Below are 24,060 nucleotides of genomic sequence, written 5' to 3'. Positions count from 1 at the left end.
GAAACTAAGAGTTACAGGGAAGTTTAAAACTGTATGTGACCAAAGGGAGAAATGTTTTCATTTCATTATTCTGGTTTACCTTTGATAGAATTCTGTGTCATGAATATATTTAAGATTACAGATTGAAGCCTTGAATAACTTAAAAACTATCTTTAAAAGATTATTTTATTATTTTAAAAATAAAATATTGTATTATTCAATATAAGGCGTGTATATGTATATATATGTGTGTGTGTGTGTGTGTGTGTGTATAATATATATATGTGTGTGTTTGTGTATACACACAATTACATTATTCTAAACAACTAAAAATAATTACAAGAATAATATGGACTGCTAAAAAGAAAACAAAAAAAATTAAACAATGTTTTTAAAATTCTGAATTACTAATCTTAAAAAGTCTGGTAGAAGAAAAAAGAGTTTCCCTTGGTATTGAAAACTTGACAAAACTTCACTAAGTTAGTCCTCAATTAGTCTATTAGTTTATCCATTTTTTCATAGTAACCAAGCTTGAAGTGGTTCAAAGTTTATCAACATTACATAACTAAACAATTCATTTGTAAATCAAAATCTTAAGGTTAGTGAATATCATGATTAAACAACCCACTGATTAATTATTGGCCTTAGCGAGAAACCTTAGAACTCAGATGGTCTCGTCTTTTAATATCTGCCTTGTATATTGTAATCAAGATCTGGCCAGACTAGATAGTGAAACAGGGACTAGGTCTTGCTGGTCACAACTAGATGATTATCGTTTATTGTTCCATAATTTGGTTGTATACAGAAAAATATTACTTACAAATAGCCACAGACCAAGTCTAAATACACAGGCCCTTGGAGTAGACTCTTAAACAGGATGTCATCATTTAGGCCAGCTAGATGTAGAAAGAAGATAATATTCTGTCTCTTAATCATATTGCTACTTGTAAATACAGACTTGTAATTCTATTTCTCTTTATGGACAAATGAAATGAGATGCCACTTGAGTCCATTACAGTAAACACAGGCTTTCCTTTACAACTGGGATTTTCTTCCTCGTTACCTCCTCTCAGAGTTAGCAAGTATGATGTAGCCCAGTTTTATATAACGTTTATCTTATTACTGCTTATGCACATCTATGTATACATATCTCTTGGTCCAAATTGCACAACCAATTTGTTGAAGAAAGAACAAGAAGCATCAGTCAGGACTAATGGCAGTTATGCAGTAAGTTGCATGGCTGGTTATAAAAGCAAAATAAAATAAAAAGAGGGTAACCTTTTTCCATTGGTTTGAACACTGACAACTAAGCATTTATAAAGAGGGTGGGATTTCATTTATTACAATATGCTAAATCAACAGAAAGAATAAATCTAGATGATGGGTTTTAAAAGTTGTGAACAAAAGTATTAATCACCAGGAAGGAAAACCAATGTTACTATGTTCAGTCATTATTTTCTAAGCATTCTGTTTCCATGGATTCACTTACTCACTTCTATACAAATGTAAGCCATTTTTCTTCAAATACCTCAATTTGGCTATATGTGGCCATGCACAGTAGGAAAAGCCTTACCACATAGTACTGACATGAGCTACACTACATTCTTGTGATGTTGTATTAATACGTTTCTCCATGTTATGATTATAGATGATGTCATTCACTAGAAATGATGTTTCAATAACTGCTTCCATTTCCAAGGAGTTTTTCAAGAATGAAAGCCCATGAATAACAAGAATTGAATAAAATCGGCTAATTACATTTAAAATATATTCTCACACTTATGAAAGAATGAAAATGTTTATGCAGTATGCCAGATCCTGAGTCCTTAACCATTATCAGCTGTTCCTCCATGATGAAATGTTCTAAATGACTAATAGTAGGCACCATTTCTAATACTGAAATTTTAAAATAACAGTTATTTACTGGTTTCCAATTCCATTTTGGTTACAAAAATGGTGGTCACTCCAAATCTGCTCTACACTTCTAAGGATAAAAGTGTTCAAGATAGGTATTAAGAGGCAGTGCATAATTTCATGTTAATTAACATTGAATGTTTTATTGTATCATGCAAATGTCTCTTGATATAGTTCTTATATTGAGCCAAATTATCAATGTTTTATCTTAATGCTGACATGAATACCAGCAGTCACCTCGTCAAGATATCAAGTAGAAATAAAGTAATTTCCAGTACTATTAAGAAATATCTTTTTACTAGAGATGTTGGGATTGAGATTTTAGACATGTGAAATATCGGTGCTATCATTGAGTATTAATTGCTTTTAAAGGGAGAGAGACTGTTTAACCACCATGTTTCCCCCTTTCTTCATGTATTAATGTTACTGAACTTGCTGTTCAAATAAAAGGTCTTTACATTCCATCTGCTATATGTAGCTATTTGATTATTAAATGTCTGTTTATATTTTGTTTTTAAGTGAAGCTCATTTTGCTTGATTTCATTTTGTATGTGCTTAGGTAACGATAATTTAAAACAAATAGAAATACTTTTAAACATGGAAGGAAACTGCTTTGAAGTACGGATGATTATACATCATGGAAGGCAAGGGTCTCTTTCCACTAAGGAGATGTTTCTCAAAAGCATTGGGGTTTTATTTAATGAAAAAGTGGGCAATTTTACAGATAATGTTTTAGATTTTCAGTCAAACCTGACAAATGCCTCCCTATTAAATTATAGCTAGGTATATTTTTAGTATTATATGTACATATAGTTTAATGGTGGATGAAAAATTTAACAGTATAATCATTTTTAAAAAAAACACAGTTGAATTTTACTGCATTTCTAAAGATAGAGCTATATTTCCTGTCTTTAAGGCTAAAAAGAAATAATGGACAAACCCTGTCATTATATTTTTTGTATTCTATGCATATTTAAAATGTACGAAAGTTTGTTACATGCTTAACTAATATCTGCAAATCTGGCTCTGTTGTGGGAGAGCGTAATAGTTTGACTTTGTTATGAAGAGCACTCCATTGTGCATGTGGAGAGAGGGAGATTTCATGAAGCTCTGCTGATTTCACATACAGTAGTGCTAATGCTTAGGAGGTGTGCTATTTTTAGCCCTGTTGCCAGGCAGATCTTTTCCTGCTTCCTGCTGATTCTCAGCCTTTAGTACTGCTGGGCTTGTACAAACCAGTCTTTAGTTGCTAACCAATGAAATTGCACAAATGTTCAGTAATTTGTCTGACATCAGGCTTGTTGTATCTTGTTTATGTATAGTTTCTCTTATTAGGTATGTTGATAATATGGCAGTATGACTTCAGGGGCTTCTTGTTAGGGCATGTTTTTATATATTCAGAAAAGATAGTCATTTTTAAATGGCAGGTAAATGGCAAAGGTAAATCTGTAGGTTAATTGGGGTGGTGGGGAGGGGAGGTAAATTTGTACTGTAACCAAATTTTTATTTGTGACGTCTCCCAAAATTAAACTGCATCTACTTTATCCACATTTATTATTTTGTAAAGGACTTGGTATAAGCCAGTATTTGTGTTGTGTACGAACAAGCAGATGTATTTCATTTCTCCCGATGAAACCGTCTCAAAAAATAGTCAACAATACATGTTTCTGGAAAATCACTAGAAATAAATTAAGTTTAAAGATGTATCTTGTAACAGAATGTATCATTGCTTTCTGGTAGTTTATAAATGCTACTTTTTTAATACTGAAACTTTGAATTTTGATGTATTTCTATGTAATTTCCCTTGTGTTTCCAGAGGGTGACACACCTGATGACGTAAAAAGGTAAGATAATCAAATCTAATTATAAAGTTACACATAAGAAAGCGGCTGAAATGTAAATATGCATAGTTTTGCATTTTGCTTTTGATAGGCTCATTGTTACCCTATTTAAAACATAGTGTTAAATGCTATATAATTTTAGTATCAAATATTTATTTGCTGCTTTAAAATAGGTTTCTTAATGGAGGCACCGTAAGAGAGCATTGTCAAAATTTCCTGTTTTGCTTGGGCAAGACTTCCACAGGCAGCAAAATTTGGAACAAGTTTTGAGAGATGTCTAAACCATTCACAAGAAATCTACTTCTTTTGGCTTCATTCATAAGGGGTTGCATGTAGTCATTTATCATTTTAGGAAATTGTATTACAAATTTAAGAACTCACACTTCGATTACTATACTAACACAGGTTCCCATTACACTACATTGAATGCTATTTATTATCTTTATAAAACAAAGGAATACTTATGTAACCAACCAATTGTCCTGCTGAGACGGCAATTTATTTAAAATCCAAACATAGAAAATCCAAATTATAGAAAATAACGCAAAGATGGTTAGCAAAATAAAAATATACGTTGAAAAAGTATTTATGAGAATAAGCCAATAATAACAATAGCAATAAACCACAACTGATTAATATAGCCTAGTTTATTTACATAGGCTTTATAGCAGCTTGTAATTGTGTATTAGCGCTTTAGTAATTATCTAAAAGGTTTTATGGTAGTTGCTCAGAAACTAAGAATGCAAGGAGTTTATTTTTGTGTTGGTTGAAGGAGAGTGTACAGTCTTCTAAAAAGAAATGACTACTATTGATATTTAAACTGAGAAATTCAGAATTAGATTAAGCTCTCAATTTCACAACCTATTGTACGGAAATTTCAGCAATTTCCAATCTTACTGCTACAATGTAAGATTTACCCTTAAAATTATATATTGAAGAAGGATATTTTCAAAATACTGTCAAGGATTGTACATTTTCTAAATATTCAATGGTTTGATTTTTTTTTTCAGGCTATGTCTAAATGTTCAGTTTTATTTGATTTTCTTGTTGCTGGGCAGAAGTGAGATTTCATGTTCTTACTGGTGGGTCAGGATTAGCTTTCTTGAGCCAATAGGATAAGATAAAACTTTCATAGGAAAGGGCTTGGTAACAGTAAAGCACAGCTGCCGATTTTTTCCTGTGTGATAAGTCACACAAATGTGTGAGTACAGCTAACTCCCTCTTGAGTATGCTTCTGAAACTGCAAGAGCTCAAAAAATAGAAGGAATACTGTTGTTACCTACTACTATTCCTCCTGACTTATGCTCAATCTAAGTGGCAAACATACAAACTATAGTTCTTGAGGTCTGGTTTTTCTTAATAAGATGAGGAACTAAATCAATGTAATAAGCACTGCCTTTTAATACAGATATAATTCAACTTGTGTGGAAGATAATGTAATTTTTTTAAGTGTAGAATTTTTGTTAATTTCCTGAGGGCATAAATGGAACATATAAGTTAGCAAATATTTATAAAGACTCTTAAGCACGCCAGTAAATATTTTAAAGAAAGAAGAAATATAATAATCTTAACACAAAGTAAGATTATGAAAATTTATGAAAATTGCCTGTTATTTCAAAACTTCAATGTACATTTCTCTATGTGTATTCTTGACACACCAAAGCAGAGTTTATTATACAAATGTGCATTTGCATTTTAATGGACTGTTGAGCAACGTCTGAGCCATGTTTTAGAACAAGTCTATAGTCCTGCATGGTACTAAAGCCAAGGATTTCCTAATTACCTTGCAGGCAACACTTAATATAAAACTGCTTAACAGTGAACATTATTTGCTTATATATTTTTTTTCTAAATTGGGTTATATTTGTTGGAGAAACACTTTGCTTTTGGAACTGTAATAGAAATGCCCTTCTGGAATGCTTGTAACCCGTATGGAGCTGTTTTAAGTCTCATACAGTATACTGTTGTCTTTTCATGATCTCGGTCTCCTCTGTTGCCGGGTAAAATACATTTGAGCTGGAAAGTGATTGGCTAACCTTTTTAACTAATATGACTTCATGAGTATGGGTTAATCCCTAGCAGCTATTCTAATACCTATCTTTGTGGCCATGTAGCAATGAACTTGCTTTTCAAAAAAAATATATATTAGGGAAGAGAAGGAAAAGTTCCTAATTATGAAGGCAAGGACACTTTCAAATTTCACTTTAGAAACTATTTTTACTCTTACACAAATAAGCACTGAAAACTGACAAGATTTTCACCAAGTAAAAGTGTCAGTGATTTAAATAATTTCTTCTGGTAAATGACACAAATATTTAATATTTATGAAATGAATTGTATTATGCATAGGCAAATAGTGTATATAGGTTTTTGCACAACTAAGCAAGATTTTCTTGCATAGTCCTATCGCCTAACTTGTATGGTTCTGAACTGTAGAACTTTAAAAAGCAACAGCAAAAATAAGGCTGTTAAATTTCAGAAATTGTTTCTTCTTGGTAAGACATATCTCTTAAGATTTGTGGGTCTTTATGAATCCACTGAAGTAAGTCATGCAAGCTTTTCTGCATTTCCTTCATTCTGTGGAGTCATTTGTATGAGAAGAGATCAAGGCTTACTAAAGTATCCAATTTTATGTTTTTATGTGCACTTAATGTAAAATACAGATACACAATTCACTTTCTGTAGAAAAAACTTAAGCAGAAATAATGACTCTCTATTTTACCATTCCTCGTGTATGATTTTAAGTTAACTATTACCAGATCTACATGCATGTGAGCTTTATTTGAAGAATGGAAAATGTTTTTTACAGCAATTTTATTCTAAAAAAATAGAGAATGACTGATTGGTTTGCACAGATATCACCAAATTATTTAAAGTGGTTAGTTGTGATCTAATTGCATACTGCTTTGTTTTTTCTTGATACTTTGCTAACAACAAACTTATTATGTGGCTACAGTATGCACCCTTGTGGATATTTTGTGATGTTTGCACAGTAGGGATTAAAATATTGTGTTATATTATCAGTTGAAATGTCTTAGGATATTTCAACAATAAATTTAGCAGAGTTTATAGTGAAAGCTTTTTGAGTGATTTTCTTCATATATTTTTTTAAAAAATTCTACTGAAAGGATTCCCAGTTGGACATTGCTACTGGAGAAGGCACAGGTAGGCCTCATTTAACAGCTGCCCTATTTATCAACCATTTGAAGTTATGATACCACTGAAAAAGTAACTTTATAATCAGTCCTCACATTTATTACCATGCAATCATGTGGTTGCCATTTGCATGTTTCACAGCAAGCTTCCAACAAGTAAAATCAATGGAGAATCCAACAGTAAAATCACAAATCACTTAACCACCATGGGTAATTTGCTTAACAATTGCAGCAGAAGTGAAGTTGTAAATCCATCGCAGTCATGTGATGTCTCACTTAACTGCATTGCTTATTCACAAAGTTGCTGATCCTAATTGTGGTTGTTTAAGCAAGGACTACCTGTAATCTCTACCAGTTTTTGCAGACTTGCTATCTCGATTGAATTAGAAAGTTGACAATTTATATAATGTGATTTCAGTATGTTGCCATCAATACTTTACCTTCATGATCAAGTTTAAATAACTTCCTGAAATAAGTAAAAAGGGATTCTGTACCACAAAAAGTCCAATGAGAGTCATTGTTAAATCATCTCCCCAATGATTTTGCAGAAAAAATAACAAACCTGTTGCACTTAAAGTTAGATTTTTATTGATGAATTTTCCTTGTTTTTCTTTTTTATCCTAAAACTACTTTTTAAGAATCAAGATGGAAAACAGTGAAGAACCTCAAAAAAAAGTTTTTAAGGCCCGTAAAACCATGCGAGCAAGTGACAGGCAACAGCTTGAAAGTGTATATAAAGTAAAAGAAGATTTTTTGAAGACTGCTGATCTGAAACTGTTAAATGGAAAACATGAAAATGGGGATTCAGATATCAGTTCTCCTTTATTAAATTCTGACTGCATTGAGGATAGAGAGGTGAATGGCCTAAAAGACATATATCTTGATCCTGAAGACAGAAAAATAGAATCTGATGAAATCGCTGATGTCAAAAGTCCGGATAACAAGGAAAACCAGCATGGTGACTTAACAGCAAAATGTGAAACTCTTTCTCCTGAAAACATTGTTTCTGAGCAACATCATGAAAATAGTAGCCCACCCTTGAGCCCTGGATCTGAAAGTCAAGTACTTGAATGTAATAAAGATAATGACATTCAGGAACAGATCACTATAAAAGAGGACCTGAATGATAAAGATCTTTGTGTAGCAGATATTTTGGATCAGAAAACCTCATCAAGTCAGACTGAAGAAGAAAATAACAATGACCAAATGGTAGAACCAGCAGAAACAAATGAGTTGGCTATTACCACTGAACTGTCTATGGAGGAAAAAAATAATGCACAGGAAGCTGTTGTAAAAGAGAAAGTTGATGAGGAAGCAATATCTAGTAGTTTGAATACAAATAAAAGTTCAACGAATGAAATCAAATCTGCAGATGTGGTAGAGACTGTGGCTCAAAAAACTGTAGAAGAACCACCAACTGAGAGTATGTTGGGAAATGCAGCTAAAATGGAAACAGATGAAATTATTCCAATTTTAGAAAAGCTGGCCCCAGCAAATGCATTAAATTGTTTCTCTCAACCCATCTTGCTCCCTGTAGAGACTCCTAGCTTATGTTCAGAAGAAAAGGTAGCAAATTCTTTAAATTCTCCATCTAAACGTGAAAGCAATGAAAGTTTGCCCAAAGAAGCTTTTTTGGTTCTTTCTGATGAAGAAGAAGTTTGTTGTGAAAAAGAAGCTGTAGTATTAATGCCAAACCATGAAAATTCTCCAGGTGAGTGGTATTTTTCTCTCTCTCCATTTTAAATGGTCATTTGAAACTCAATATTGGAACTTAAAAGCAGTAAAATAATTGCCTTATCTGTGAAATAAATTAGTTATATTAAATGTAGAATAAACATTAATTGTATCCAATGTTTTAAAATTACAATATCAATATGATATTGCTGTTTAAAAATTAAAACATAAGAATAATAGTGTATAATAACCATACAAATAGTAAACTACTCAAGCCTTCAAAACCTACTTTTCAATAATAACAACCATCAAACAACATCTACCTATCCCAGGTTCTTAGGAAGGACTCAATAGGTAGATAAAAATGCCAAATTGAGTGTAAACCTCTTGCTGATGGTGTGACCAACCATAATAATTTTTTTAATTCATGTGTCATACAACTTCCAGCAACAGTAGAATATGAAATCGAATAAACCACATCTAGAGCAAATGCAACAAAAATTATTCTAGAGGCATTTGACTTATGCTGTTGATAACTACTGTGTTTCCCAGAAAATAAGGCCCACCCAGAAAATAAGCCCTAGCCTGATTTTTGGGGGTGTGCCTAATATAAGCTCTACCCCAAAAATAATCCTGGGGGTGTAGGCGTGGCCAGCATAGGAGGCAGTGAGCACACGGGGGGCTGACTGTGTCCAGCAGCCACAGCCCGCTCAGCACAAGTAAGAGCACGGAGGTAGAGGTGGGGGGGGGGCAAGCGATCCGAATATGCTGTGCGTCTGTCAGGCTCGCATAGCACCGGCAGCAGGCAGAAGCATGGGGGGAGGCAGGTGATCTGGACGCGCTACGCAGCCACCTGACTTGCAGGAGGCTTGCTAGCAGCACCGGCAGCAGATGGAGGCACGGGAAGAGGCAGGCGATCCCATCATCTCTTGGCTTGCCCTCGGCTGTGCTGGGCAGGTAGCCACAAAGTACGGGATCACCTTCCCCCCGGTGCCTTTGTCTCCGCCTGCTGCTGATGCTGTCAAGCAAGCCTACTGTTAACCAGGTCGCCACGCAGCACATCCGGATTGCATGCCTCCCCCTCTGCCTTCACACAGACTTATCTGCGCTGTGCCAAGGGGCCCAGTGGGCTGCAGCTGCTGCCTGACACAGTTGGCCCCTGTGCACTCACTGCCTCTTGTGTGCGCACCAGGAGTGGGGCGCCCGACTGGGCTGATCACCCTGATACTGTGTTTCCCCCAAAATAAGCCCTAATGCATCTTTTGGTGCCAAAAAATATATAAGACTGGGTCTTATTTTCAGGGAAACACAATACTTGTAGTTCTTGAATTTTATTTTTACATTTATAGTATGTTGCTGTAATATAAGATCAAACTGCATTAGTAGAATATTTGAATATAATCAGTTGATATTTATTGGCTCATTTTTTATTGTTTTACTACTTTGGATATTATAAATCTGCTTTGATACTGAAATTTGACCAGAGTTGATTCTCAGCAATGGCCTCAGAGGAAGGAGGTAAAGCAGTAGCACCCCCCAAAAAATCACCCCTAAAGAATACCAAAGTCCAGGGGTCCCCAACCTTCAGACCACAGACCACTAGCAGGCCTTGAGCTTTTTAGAACTGGGCTGGGGAACTCGTGGGCAATCACGCATGTGCGCGCATCCCCACTCACATGAGCAGCAGGTAAGCATGGGCGTGTATGCATCATTTGTATGAGCGATGGATGCGTGTGTCCACTGCTCGCGCAAATGGAGCTGCGCATGTGCTTATCCATTGTGCATGTGTGTGCACTTGTTCGCTGTGCGTGTGCATGCTTGGCTGCGTGCACAGAACCATACCCTCCCCCCCCACTGATCTGCAAAGCCGGAAAGGTTGGGGAACTCTACCATAGTCAAAAAGAGCAAGGATGGATACACAACCTCCATTCCACTCCTGCCAGATATCCATGAGTGCAACCAATGCAGTTTCAGTCCCATGTTGGCCTGAAATCTGATTGAAAATGGTCCAAATAATGCTCTTTCTCCAGGATCCTCTGAGGTTATACCACCTCTCAATCACCTTTCCTATGTTGGAGATTACATGAACATTGTCGGCATGAAAATTGTCCGGCACGTTGGAGTCCAGCAATGGCTTCTGATCTAGGGGGCAAATAAGTGACTCTTTAAAAACGGCCAGAAACAAGGATGGATTCACGATCACTTGGACCCATCCACGTGACACCCATTGGGCTGCCTTAACCAGCCAGAAGGGTCATGAATCTAATAATGCAAGTGGTGGTGTTTGCATTCTACATGACCCTCCCACTTCCTCAGATCAAACAGTTGCCATATAACTGGGTATATCTGTTCTCTTGGCATCTCCATAGGACTTGCACCACCCTTGATATCCAACTATGAACAAATTGAACCACAGCAGGACTGTGTCATGGTTCCAACAGATGAAACTCTTCAAAGGAATTTCGAGGCATTGTTTATCTTTACCCTCGTCCACCTTTGAAGCACTTGATGGTGGCAAGGGTGTCTCGAGGTGTCTGGAGTCTCTGCTGGGTAGGGTCCATTCTGATGACCAGATCAGCTGTCCTTCCGGCTTGGGTTTTGCCTCCAGCTGGGAGGCCTGAAAAACCGAATTCCCCTCCCTTGGACACATAATATCAAAGCACAATTCCCTCCTTCAATTAACAGTCATAAATCACATTCCCCAATTAGCTTGAAGCGCGGGCTTCCTCTCCAATTCTCCAGCCCGTCAATTCTTTATCAGCTCTGGGCTCAATAACCTTGATTCTCATGCTAGGTTTAGTGTTGTTATGTCTAGCTAGATTCTCATTCACATTCCCCTCCTCCCAGCATCATCTAACTCTAAAAGTGAAAAGATGGCTACATTTCCATCTGTTGTCAATACAAAACATCCGATTTTAGCAGCGTTGACTTCCACCACCCCCTTACAAAAAGGACAAATCCAGTAATGTAAACAAAAGCACAGGTTAGGGATTGCCTCTTGGTTTATTAGGGTGTTTCCTATAGAACCTATTAATGAGTCGGTCAGCTTTCACATCGCTAGACTTCACCAAAGTGGCCCCAGACAAAGAATATCCCTTCCATTGTACTTTACTGCAATTTCCCTTTAAAAATTCTAGAATCGAGAATATGGTTTACTTCATAGTGAGTTTGTCCTGCCACCACGAGGGGTCTGGGTGCCCCCCGTGGTCATGGGGGAGGTCTTAAAGTGGAACTCCGATAAGGTTTCAACAGGCTGCAATGGAATACAGGGTGAACTTTTCCTAAGAGCTTAGGGAGTTTTAATTCCACTGTGACCGGATTAATGATCTTTACAATGGGGAAAGGTCCCAAGAACTTCGGTCCTAACTTCTTACTAGGTAATTTGAGCCGTAAATATTTAGTTGACAGGTAACCCTTTCCCCCAACTTGAAATGTTCTTTGAGGAGCCCTTTTTTTATCTGTTTGCTTTTTGTATGTCACAGGCAGAATTAAATTATTGTCTCTCCTTGGAATTGATCCCGATGGTTCCAACGTTAGTAATTTGGTCTTATATTGTCTAGGGGATGGCTCCCCCTATATTACTTCTCAGGTTTCTAAATTTCTTTTAAGAGCTGTAACTATTAGAGGAGAGCGTTGTAATTCCCTTTAGCCAAGGCTTCTGGTGCTTAATTGTTTGTGATTATATTTTTCTTGTGTTTTTTTGTTGTTGTTGCACTTGCATTTTGGTCTGTGACTGCAATAAAAATTATTATATGTCTCGGAAGCCTTTTTTAAAGTAGTTTTCCTACCAGATGAATGGGTTCCATTTGTCCAACCAAGGTAGCCCTAAGATCACAGGCTCAGTCATTTTTGGAGCCACCATGAGGAGAATGAACTCACAGTGCTTACCTATTTCTAAGCGTAGGGGTTCGGTCAATTGCGTGACTAAAGTTCCTCCCATTAGGGAGCCATCGGCTTGCTCATACCTCACGGGTATGAAGAGCGATTTTGCTCGTATACCCATTTTCAGGGCAAGTGACAAGCTGATAACGCACCGGGAGCATCCGGAGTCGACTAGTACTTTTAAATCTACCTGTGCCCCATCTTAGGGATTATGAGTTTGGCAGGTAGTGAAAAAGGTGGGTCGTTCTCTCCTTCATTGTCGCTGTCGTAGGAGGGTAGAGGCTTAGGTCTCTGCAGTCTCCTGTGTGGGGGTTGTGACTTGGGCAGGTCCTGCGCGATCCAGTTGGTTTTCTCTTTCGTTGGCTACTGGGCTGGTTTCTTCCTCGCTGGTGGTCTTGGTCTATGCTGCTGCTTGGGGGTAAGGGACTGGGCAATTCGCTGCTCGTTGTCCCTGTTGTCCACATCTGAAACACTTGATCGATGGCCCAGCAGGTGGTCTGGGATTCTCAGTAGCCGTAATGGTTGGAGGTTTTCGGGGGTGGGGTGGCTGTCATTTGGGTTGATTTGGCCTCGACTCGGCTTCCTGTGGGGGTGGCTTCTGATAGCGGGCGAGCTGAACATCTAGTCTTATTGCTGTCTGGTACCACTCTTGCAGCTGATCAGGGACTGCTCGATAGATACAAGCCTGGGAGAGGTGGTTGTTTAGTCCCTCCTTGAAATGGTGAACTAGGGATTGCTCGGGCCACCTTTCTATTCTGCTGGCTATCTTGCGAAACTCTCATACGTATTCTAGGGCAGACCTGCCGGCTTGTTTTATTTTGTGGACTTGCTCCTCCGCTTTGAGGGCAATGGACGGGTCCTCGAACCTTGCTCTCAGTCCTAGGAGGAAGAGGTGGGGGTCCTCTAACTCGGGTGCTTGCTTGTTATACAAATTGTTCAGCCACTCGGATGCTTCTGCTTCCAAGCTGGACACAATCACGTCGACCATAGTGGCTGGGTTCAGATAGAAATAGGCATAGCGGTTCAAGTGAGAGCGCACCTGATTGAGGAAAAAGATCATCTTCTCTGGGTCCCTATCGAAGATGGCTCTAAGAGGTGGCGCCATCAGTGGTTGCTGGCCTCCCCACTGTAGATGTTGCATCCCCAACTGTTTCTGCCTCCCCCATGGTGGCTGCTGCATCCCCAGTTGCTGCAAGCCTCCCAGCAGTTGTTGCGCACCGGGGGCTGTTTCCACCCCCACGTCTATTGTTGCATTGCCGGCGGCTATGGCACCCCCAATTGCTGTGTGACCCTCAGTCTCAGCGGTTACTGTAGTGGCACTCTGAACGGTTGCTGCATAGGTGGGGGCTGCTTCCATCCCCACTGCTGCTGGCCTATGGGGGGTTGTGGTGCCCCCAGTTGCTGTAGGCCCTCCAGCCCTGGAGGCGATTGTTGCTGGATCCCCATCGGTTCCGGGCCCTTCAGCAGTTGCTGCACGTTTGGAGGCAGCGGCCAACCCCAGAGTTGCTGTAGTGCTCCCAGCAGTTGCTGACCCCCTGGCGGCTGCATCATCCCCAGTTGTTGCAGGGCCCCCATCTGCTGCTGCACATTCAGGGGCTGTGGCCATCCCCAGTTCGGCACTGCTCCCTAGAGTCGGATACAACTGGACAGGGGAAACTTTACCTTTATCTAGAATCATCAATCTGGGGAAATCTACAGGCAGCCCTGAGCAATCCCAATTGCTCCCTTGAGTCTAACTCAGGGTCTCGCAACTGACAATGTGTGCAACATTAGCAATTTCTGTATAGCATCTGTTTTGCAGTTTGGATCTTGGCTGGAAGTCACTAAACCATATCAATAAAGTGAGCATTTTCAACTTTACAGAAATGAGAATTGGAAACAGCATTTTATTTGTCATTTACTTTATTGTAGCACATTTATTTTTATTACATCCAAGTCAGTTTTTGCATGATCAAGTTTCTTTTTGAAACTATAGACGTAACTGCCAAAGACAAGGAGATCCGAACTCATTGGTAGCCTCAAATTGCAATGAACAAGGACATGCATTCAATTTCATAGCTACTAAGATTGTTGTCTGAGCAGGGACAAAAATAGGGAAATGATTGAAGCCTGAGAAACAGGCCCTTTGTCAGTCGAGTGCAGATTTACCACCAGCTTATTCATTACCTAGGAGCCAAGGGTTTAGCAGCACAATGAAACAACAACCAATGACTAATATCCAGCCATCAACACCCCAATTATCAACTAAAAGTCACACACAACCAGACACCACATAAATCCTATGTATAGTGCACACATTCTGGAGAGAGAGAAGTTCCCTGTGGATGGACTCCAGCATAAGCCTGAAAATTTGGAAGGCTAAACCTCTGGTTCCATTGACCAACTCAGATTGGATCCTGTATACAGTAGACAATTGCACTGAGGATGACAATGAAGATCGTATAGGTAGATCTACCTAAAGAAATATTGTGTTTCATCATAGAAAATAAAATATAAAACAGCACAACAAACAAAATAAAACAAAACAAAAGCATACATTCGACTCTTAATAAAAAAAGAAAAAAATAGTGTACAAAAATGAGGAAAAAATGACCAATTAAATTTAACATTTGGATCTATCCTGCCTGGGTGCTAAAAGAAAAGAAAAAACAGTAACTTCCTCTCCTCTTTTACACACACACACACACACACACACACACACACACACACACAGGGAGAGAGAGAGAGCAGTCAACAGATTGAGCTAAACCAGGGATAGGCAACCTTGGCTCTTTTATGACTCGTGGACTTCAACTCCCAGAATTCCTGAGCCAGCCATGCTGAGGAGAAAGGGAGAGGTTTCCAAGCTGAGCCATGTTGGCTCAGGAATTCTGGGAGTTGAAGTCCACGAGTCATAAAAGAGCCAAGGTTGCCTACCCTTGAGCTAAACGTTAAACAAAACTTCATATTCTTGTTAATGTTATATTTAGCACATAGAAAGTCCACAAAAACTATTTCCAATCTCTTATAAAGCTGTCTTCTCCATTATCTCTAATCAAAGCAGTTAATTTTGCCATCTCTGCTAATTCCGTTTATTTCAAAATCTATTCTTCAACAATCGGCATCCCTTTTTGTTTCCAGTGTTTGGCAAGTACAGTCCTCGATTTGCAACCTTAATTGAGCCAGCAAAGAGGGTATAGTAGCAACCAACATTTCCAGGTATGCTGCCCCGCTCACTCACACAGATATGTAACTATGGTTTAGTGAGTTTATTAATATTCCCCAGCAATTCCCTTCACCAAAACCTAGAACTGTCACAATTAAGTCCAGTCATGAGTAGACTAAGGTTAGTCCACAGAGTAGTGGCCAAATAGTCCACAAAACACTTGAAAGTTTCTAAAACAAAATAACTCCAGGAGGCAAACTTAAATCCATGCACAAGAGAGCTCATGAGGCAAGAAAAGTCCAGAATTTCCAAGGCACGATTCAATTCCTAACACTGTGTCAATCCAGAGTGAAGCAGGAATCACGATGACCAAACACACAGCTAGCAAACAAACATGTTCCCAACAATGCCTCCATCTTGCTGTGAAAAATAGCTTACGGTCTAGCCCATCAATATGGGTGTGGCTTTCTCCTCTCAAGTAGTCTGGCTGACCTTCTCTGCTCTTGCCTTTTCTCTGTCCTATGTGTTCTCGGACAGGTGCAGAAGGCAGTTCCTCCTCTTCCCTGGCCGTCTGTAAACTTTCCCCACCTGGAACCTCAGCCAAATCATCTTCAGATGGCCATTCAGAACCATCAATCAACTCAGTTCCTGACGTACGAGGAATCGGCTCATCTTCCCCTGAGCTGACGTCTGAGGTATTTGGGGAATTGTTCATGGGAGATATTGCACTATCCTCCACAACATGGCCCTTTCTCCCGGAACTCTCCAGGCCAGGTTTCCACAGATATAGAACCAACGGATTAGCCAGGGGACATGCACAGCATCAGCATTTTGTCACATGTCCTCAGGGCCATAGTTCTTCCAGTCCAGTAAATCCTGCAGATATCCTCAATGAACACGGGAATGTCTGATGCGCATTACCTCATATTCTTGCTCCCCCCTACACTAGCACTGGCTCTGGGGATCGGACACCTGATGAGGGCTGGCTGACACAGCAGGCACAAGTGAGAACTGATGGAATACCCGGTGGATGTGCATTTGGGCAGACAGAGTCAGACAGTATGCCACTGAGTGTCATGCCTCCGTCGGAGCCTGAATCTGCTGAGGAAAATGAGCTGGAACTGGAGCCTATGGAGGTCGAGGGAGAGGTGTCTGTGGCTTCAGAGGGCTGTGGGGAAGAGCTGGCCGAGGCACGCCAGGGCCTTTCATGATTGGGACAGGATGAACATGAGAGACAGCTCAGGCGATGAGCAAGGGCCACCCCCTCCTGATCCTAGACATGGAGAATGGAGAGAAGGAGGGAACAACGCAGACAGGCTCAACTATTTGGGAGGAGAGCGCCCCGCCCCTCACCACAAGGTACACCTGGAGACTGAGACTTAAGGAGATGCTGTGGGGAGGGGCATTTGTTGGGAACAAACGGTGATTCCTTGGAGTTTTGTATGTGTTGCTGCTAATCTCTTATTCTGTGACTTCTGCTTGGAAACCCGGAAACTCTGACCATTGGACTGGCTGACAAAGTTGCTAGGATGTTCAAAGATCTCGGACTGTATTTTGGCTTCCCTTTTGAAACTGCTCACTCAAGCGTGTATTCACACAGACTCAATTAGGTTTATAATGTATGTGTCATTCCTTGTTATCTCCATGGCCTTGAGTAAATTCCTCTCCTAATCAGACTGTATGTGAAACTACTTGGAGCCAGAGCAATTAAAGAGCGGTTTGAATTGCCAGCTGACTGCATTGCCTCTGTGCCATGCCCTGGGTCATCACACTGAGTTTATAACCCCTTCCACTGGGAGTGGTCCTAGGAATTGATGGTCGAGGTTGCAAGACTGTGTGGAGAGCTAGACATGTTCACCAACCGCCAAGGAAGGCATATCTTGATGGTGCCGATGTACAAACTTTTTACACTCCTCCATGGCCCTGTTCAATTGTTTCCCCAACACTCGTTACAGGAAATCCGTGGCCATGGGCACTGGTGAATCCGCGGCAATCGCAGGGAATAAATGCGATGAAACTGTAGGTCACCAAAAGAGACATGCGAGTCAGACATGCTCGATGTTGTATGCAAACTCCACCAGTGTCAGCAGATCCATCTGGTTGTCCTGGAAATTCACGTACCAATGCAAATACCTCTCCAGCATGGCATTCATTCGTTCCGTGCCTCTATCCATCTCCGGATGATGTGAGGATGAGAGACATCTTTATCTGTAGAAGTTCCAAGAGCACCCACCAAAACATAGCTGTGAACTGGTTACTTTGGTCCAACATACGCTCAGGAATGTCGTGACACACAGCCATGCTGTCTCTCACGCCATAGGCAATCCCACACACAGTACGAAATGGGCCATCTTAGTGAGCCACCAGAACATCCACCCCACCAGGCGCAAAGTCTTGAACAGGCCAAAATGCCCTGTTGCAGGGTTATTGTGATGCTGGCGCAAGATCAGACTTAGTTAGGGTCTCTCTAACACATAGATCCCCGAAACCTCAACAGGTCCTCCAAGCATGACCAAGGGTCCGACGGGCCTTCTACCGAGTCTGTCTACACGTCTCTGGCCTGGACAAATGAGTCTCTCTGCTGTGCCAGCCTGATTTGTTCTTTCAGATCGACGGACTCTCGGGTTTCTGCGAACCTTTCCACCGGGATCACTGACTGGTGTACTCCAGGTATACTCCAGTTTGTGCAACAAGGCATTGTCTCTCTGGCTCCAGCCTCCCAGACTATAGGTTACTTGGAAGTTGAAGATGGTGAAGAAAAGAGACCATCGGATCTGCCACTGGTTGAGCTTCCTGGCTGTGTTAAGGTCCTCCAGGTTCTGATAGTCCATGCACAGATCTGGTGCCGAGCCCTTCTAGGTGGTGCCACCACACTTTGAAAACCACCTTGACTGCCAGCAACTCCTTATCCCAGATTGTGTAGTTCCACTCGGCAGGATTGAGCTTGCACGAGTAATAAGCACAAGGGAAGAGATGCTTTGAATTCAAGAGGCTTGTAGGAACATTGCCCCCACCATAACATATAACATATCTGTCTCCACCACGAACGGTCATGACGGGTCAGGGTGGCGAAGAATGGTGTCCGTAGCAAAAGTCTTCTTCAGAAATTCAAAGGATTGCTGCTCGACTGATCCTCACATGAACTGCACCCCTTTCTGCAGCAACCGAGTCAAGGGAATGGTCATCACAGCAAACTGGGGAATAAACGTCAGATAATAATTAACAAACCCCAGGAGCCTCTGAACATTCTTCACTTGGCGCAAGGGATGCTAAGACTGCAGGGCTTCGATCTTCTATGGGTCCATGGCAATGCCCTTAGGCAAAATCTGGTGGCCCAAAAAGTCAATGGTGGTTTGTGCAAACTGGCACTTTTTATGTTTTGCGAAGCGATAGTTCTCTCGCAAGTGTTGGAGTACCTTTCATACATGGGACCAGTGTTCTTTGGCTGACAATGAGTATACCATGATGTCATCCACGTAGATCACCACAAAGGTGTCCACGAGATCCCGGAACACGTGCGTGAGGTGCATGAACACGGCATTGGTGAGTCCAAATGGCATCACTATGTATTCAAAATGTCCGTACCGGGTGCAGACAGCTATTTTCCACTCGTCCCCTTTGCAGATTCTCACCAAGTTGTAAGTCTCTTGCAAGTCCAACTTCTTGAAGAGCTGTGCCTGCCTTAAGTGCTCCATGAGTTCCAGAATGAGCAGGAGCAGTTCCGGTTCCTCATGGTACAGGCACTAAGCTTACGGTAGTCAAAGCAAAGCCTCAGTTCCCCCGACTTTTTCTTGGCAGGATGGGGCCTCTGAAAGGGATGTTGATAGATGGATGAAGCCGTGCTTCAAGTTCTTCTCAATTATGTCCTCGAGCTCAGACTCAGACAAGGAGTAAATCCGATCCACTGGAAGCTTGGCGTTTGAACCAGGTCGATGGGACAATCATAGGTCCGATTTGGTGGGAGCTGCTCAGCCTCTTTCTCCCCAAACACCTTAGCAAAATCTGCAATTTTCAATGGGATATCCAAAAACAAAGTGGGAGTTTTCTCCGTGGCACACATATGAAGCCAATGAGAACGGCATTTAGGATTGTCCAGCTGAATGACCCTGTCCAACTACACTATCTGTGGGTCATGTGCCTGGAGCCATTCCAATCAATATTTTTGGAAAATGCAGAGTGGTTGCCACGTAGAACTCCAACTGTTCCACATGATTTCCCATATGCATTTGAAAAGGCTTGATAGCCGTGGCTACTGGCTCTGACTGAATCAGCCGGCCTTCGGTTTTCACCAAAACAGGTGGCACATTCCGCTTAGAGGCAAAAGGTGTGTCTGTGAAATTTGCGGTCAGCCCCTAGTCCACCATGGCTTGCGTGACAACTTCCTTTTCTGAGAAAAGTCAACATCATGGACACCAAATGTCAGGTGGTAGCGTTAACTCCTGGCCCACCCCAGAAATCACCCGACCAGGCAAACCGTTTAAGTCGGGCGGGGGAGTTTCTACTGTTGCTGTTTTCTTTGCAGGATACTTAGGTAGATAACCGGGGCCGCCTCAGTACAGGCAGAAACCTTCTCTGCACCTCCCGATCCTTTTCTGCCAGCTTGATGCATGTCAGCCCCCCCCCCTTGCATGGGTTCCTTGGGGTTTTAGGCTCCTTGAGAAACATCCTGGATATTGGAGCGGCTGCCTCTTGTCACCTCACCCTTGCTATTGGAGCTGACCATCTATGCACAAGCATAGGTACGTTAAGGTGTGCAGGGTTCTAGGACAGCCCGTCTGGGCCAACTCATCCAGAAACAGGACGGGCCCTCCTGGAATTGGTCCATGAGGACCTCCTCATTCCATCTCAAATCCTGACTGATAAACCGGAAGTCAGATATATATTTGGTTACTGGGCAATGCCCCTGCTTCAACTCCCTCAGCTGCTGGTTCGCTGTTTATACCTTGATCAGGTCTTCAAACATGGTATTCATTTGGAGGCAAACCCCCATGTAGTCATCCAACAACTGATTGGGCTGCGTGAGAAGCGGGGTCGTGATGCAGCCCATCAATATGGGTGGGCCTTTTTCTTAAGTAGTGTGGCTGACTTTCTCTGCCTTATGTGTTTTCTGATCAGATGCAGAAGGCAGTTGCTCCTCTTCCCTGGCCGTCTGCAATTGCAAGCTTTCCCTAGCTGGAGCCTCAGCCAAATTCATTCCAGATGGCTGTTCAGAGCCATCAAACAATTCAGTTCCTGACTTGCCAGGAATTGGCTCATCCTCCCCTAAGCTGACATCTACAGAGGTATCTGAGGAATTGTCATCACACCAGGCCACAAACAGCATGGACCACCTTTCTTCTGTTGCCAGAATGCCAGCAGGGAAACTGAAAGTCTGCGCAAACAGTCATAGGAGCTCAACTCCAGCTCCAGCAAATAATAAGAAAATTTCCAGAACAAAGTCACATGCAATTTTAAATAGGCTGCTCCAGAAGTCAGAAAGAGAGGGCAGAGAAAATCACTCTTTTCCATTCTCCACCTTCTTCACATATTCCAGAGCAAAAAGAGATTCAAGGCATTCAAGGGACATAAGAAAAAGTATTTGGGAAAGTAAGTGACAACTATCCTGAAAGCGCTACAAATAGAAAGAGGATTCTTCGCCCTAAATATCTACAGTAGTGAGGAAGACATTTCAATATTTTTTGGGGATACTGAAAAGAGAGTCATGAGATACACAGTCTACTTCCTCATTGAATTTTGATGGGGACTAGTATTTTGGATGAGAACATAATGCAAATCTCACCTCCCTTTAAGAGCTTAATGCTGACACATTCCCAGACATGCTTCATAACTCAACAAATCACTCTACTTGGAATTATATCCTAGCAACCCAGTGGCTAGTGTCTCTGCAAGAATTACAAGGATGCTTCCTACAGTGTGTGCCATAGATCTCAGTGTTCCCTTTTGGATGTATTAATTGAAATAATTGAGCAGATGGAGCTGGCAAAAACTAAAACATCCCTTATATTAGTGAACTCTAATGTACTTTCCACTCAGAGAGATCAAGTAATGGTTAGCAGTACTTGTAGTATTAATGAAATAGTAACAGCCATAATCTCCAAATTAATGGTCTTTAAAGGAGAGGAGATAAAAATATTGCTGAATGAAGAATGGGTAGTGTATTGAAATGAGCACATGAAATATTACTGGTAGCCTGGATTACAAATATTTCTTCATGATTGCTGCAGCTTCAGTTTTTTCTAGACAAAAAACTAAGGCAAACCATCAGCAAACTAGCCAGGTAAGCAGATCTGTTGGAATGTTTACAGTTCATAGCCATATTCATGGCTTCATGAGTAGTGGAACTGTGAGATCTGTATTCAAACATCAGAAGATGAGTCTGGCTTTGTTGATTTTGCACCCCAGCTATTCTCCAGCAAGATGGGTGTAGAATCCACTGGATGGGTAATTTCAGCCTTCCTGCTCAGAAGAGACTAGGTCAGAACTTTGTCCATGCCTCCCTCTGGGTGTGTCTTCCCAGTTTTGACTTAGTCTCGTGCTCAGCAAGGCGTAGATATTTTGGCTCCTTAGCTAAGCTAGATTAATCAATTTATTTAGAGTATTTTCGTTTAACTTTTCTTTTAGTTTGTTTGAGTTTAGTTTTTTCTTTTGTTCTTTGTCAAAATTGGGATCGAATTGGCTATTTAAATTCCAAATTTACAAGGGGCCTTCTAGCTTCGAGCCTTCCAGGCTCCTACAAAGAAGGCTGCAGGCCGTTTCTCTTTGAGCGAGAGGGAACAGCGGAGCGTGGATCAGCCTACCAGCTGATCCTTGGAGATCGAGTCATTTGGGACTCAGGCAGATCGGAGGCTTCTTTCTGGCTTCATTGCAGCGAGGTTCCTCTCGGCTGCAGGATTTGGATCGCAGCGGTGGCTGCGCAACTAACAGCAAGTTCCTTCCGTGTCTGGGGGAGGGTGCTTATTTAAATTGCTGTTCCCTAGACTTACTGCCCTAACAGGGAGGTCGATTTTTTCCATTCCCTCCTTTGGTGTTCCTTGCCTTTTCGGAGGCCCGGAATAGGCGCGATCGCCATTTTGACCGCGTGCACCAGGCGCGGTTGCCATTTTGAGAGGGTTATTGTGGGCGGTCGCCATTTTGAGTGTGGTTTCATGCGCCGCCATTTTGAGTGTGACTATGAGGCGGCCATTTTGAGTGTGACTTGCTGCGGTGGCCATTTTGAGTGTGACTTGCTGCGGTGGCCATTTTGGGTGTGTTTTACTGCGGCCGCCATTTTGAGAGTGTCTTAGGACACGCTAACAGACCTCATATTCCTTTTATGGTCATTGAGACCTGCCTCATTCATTTGGTCTGTGTTCCCAGGCCACTACCTGGGGGGAAATTTTACAATCTGTTTTCACACGTATTGCAGTTTTAATTCTGCCCTGTCTGGACTTCTTTATAATACTTATTGGTGGTTCTAACACCTATCTTTATTCTGGGGTGAGTTGAGCGAAGGGGAACTGTTTAACCACCTGTTCCACATAGGAAGTGGCATTTGTCACTGGCCTAGACAGGCAGGTCTAGGGTCCTGTCTGGCTGTCCTTGCCATTGTTGTTGTGTAGAGCGAGGATCAGTTTTCCATCTCTGTCAACCAGGTCTGCGTATTTGGGTTCCCCCCACTTCTGGATATCTCCTACCTGGATTATCTAGATTGCAATGGCAGACAGTTCCTCGCCCCAGGCATCAGAGGGCTCTGGTATTCCCCCCCGCACAAACAAAGCGCAGATCTACTGATTTGGAAGCGGGGGGAAAGAAAAAGGCCAAGACAAAACACCTTTCTACCAAGGAGCCCTCAAAATCAGCCGAGCGAGAGGCCTCGAGGAGACATTTGGCACTGGAAAAGGAATTCTCCAAAGCCCAAAGGCTCAGGTCCAGTGAAGCTGAAGTGGTTCCCCCCGTTCCACTGGACATTTCTCCATTTGAGCCTCCATTTGTTCCTTCGCATGATGTCCAAAGGGCTTGGTCTCCTCAGGGGGAAACTGAGCACGTTGGTCCCCCTCGCTCCTTATCATCTTCTACTCATTTGGGCCCTGAGGCCACGTTTATTCCAGCAGAGGCTAGGACAAGTTCCCTGCAACAGAGGGAAATGTGGTCAGAGTTTCAGTCATTCATGCATGATGCTTTTATGCAGTTCATGTCTTCCAGGGGACAACAACCTTCTCAACCAACTCATTCTATTCCTCCTTCGCAAACGGGTTGTCCCTGAGTCAGGAGTCTCTTAAACTTCTTCCCAGCTAGGGGAGGAGGAGTCTGTTGCCCTGGAGATAACTGACACGCCCATGTTAGAGGATGAGGCAACGCCTGAACAGGCGTCAACCACGGGGCTCTTTGATCCCTCTTTTTTCAGGTCTCTACTGATGAAGGCCGTTACCACAGTCAATCTCACTTCGGTGCAGGAGGAGAAACCCTCTACCTCCACCAGTCAGGAGTCCAA

At 41.7% G+C, this 24,060-nt stretch overlaps 1 protein-coding gene across 1 annotated transcript in view; it reads left to right on the top strand.

Moving 5' to 3' along the window:
- Positions 1–3,554: 3,554 nt before the first annotated feature.
- ATF7IP (activating transcription factor 7 interacting protein) overlaps positions 3,555–24,060 on the top strand; it is an 82,985-nt gene continuing 62,479 nt past the window's right edge. The window contains exons 1-2 of the mRNA XM_015832150.1: positions 3,555–3,737; positions 7,528–8,600. Of these exons, the coding sequence (XP_015687636.1) occupies positions 3,676–3,737; positions 7,528–8,600 (1,135 nt within the window). The 5' untranslated portion in view covers positions 3,555–3,675. The remainder of the gene's footprint in view (positions 3,738–7,527; positions 8,601–24,060) is intronic.

Source organism: Protobothrops mucrosquamatus, unplaced genomic scaffold (assembly GCF_001527695.2).
Source record: "Protobothrops mucrosquamatus isolate PMUCROS unplaced genomic scaffold, P.Mucros_1.0 scaffold_309, whole genome shotgun sequence".
NCBI lineage: Eukaryota > Metazoa > Chordata > Lepidosauria > Squamata > Viperidae > Protobothrops > Protobothrops mucrosquamatus.
Note: the sequence above shows the minus strand (reverse complement) of the source record. Positions and strands in the feature narration are given on the sequence as shown.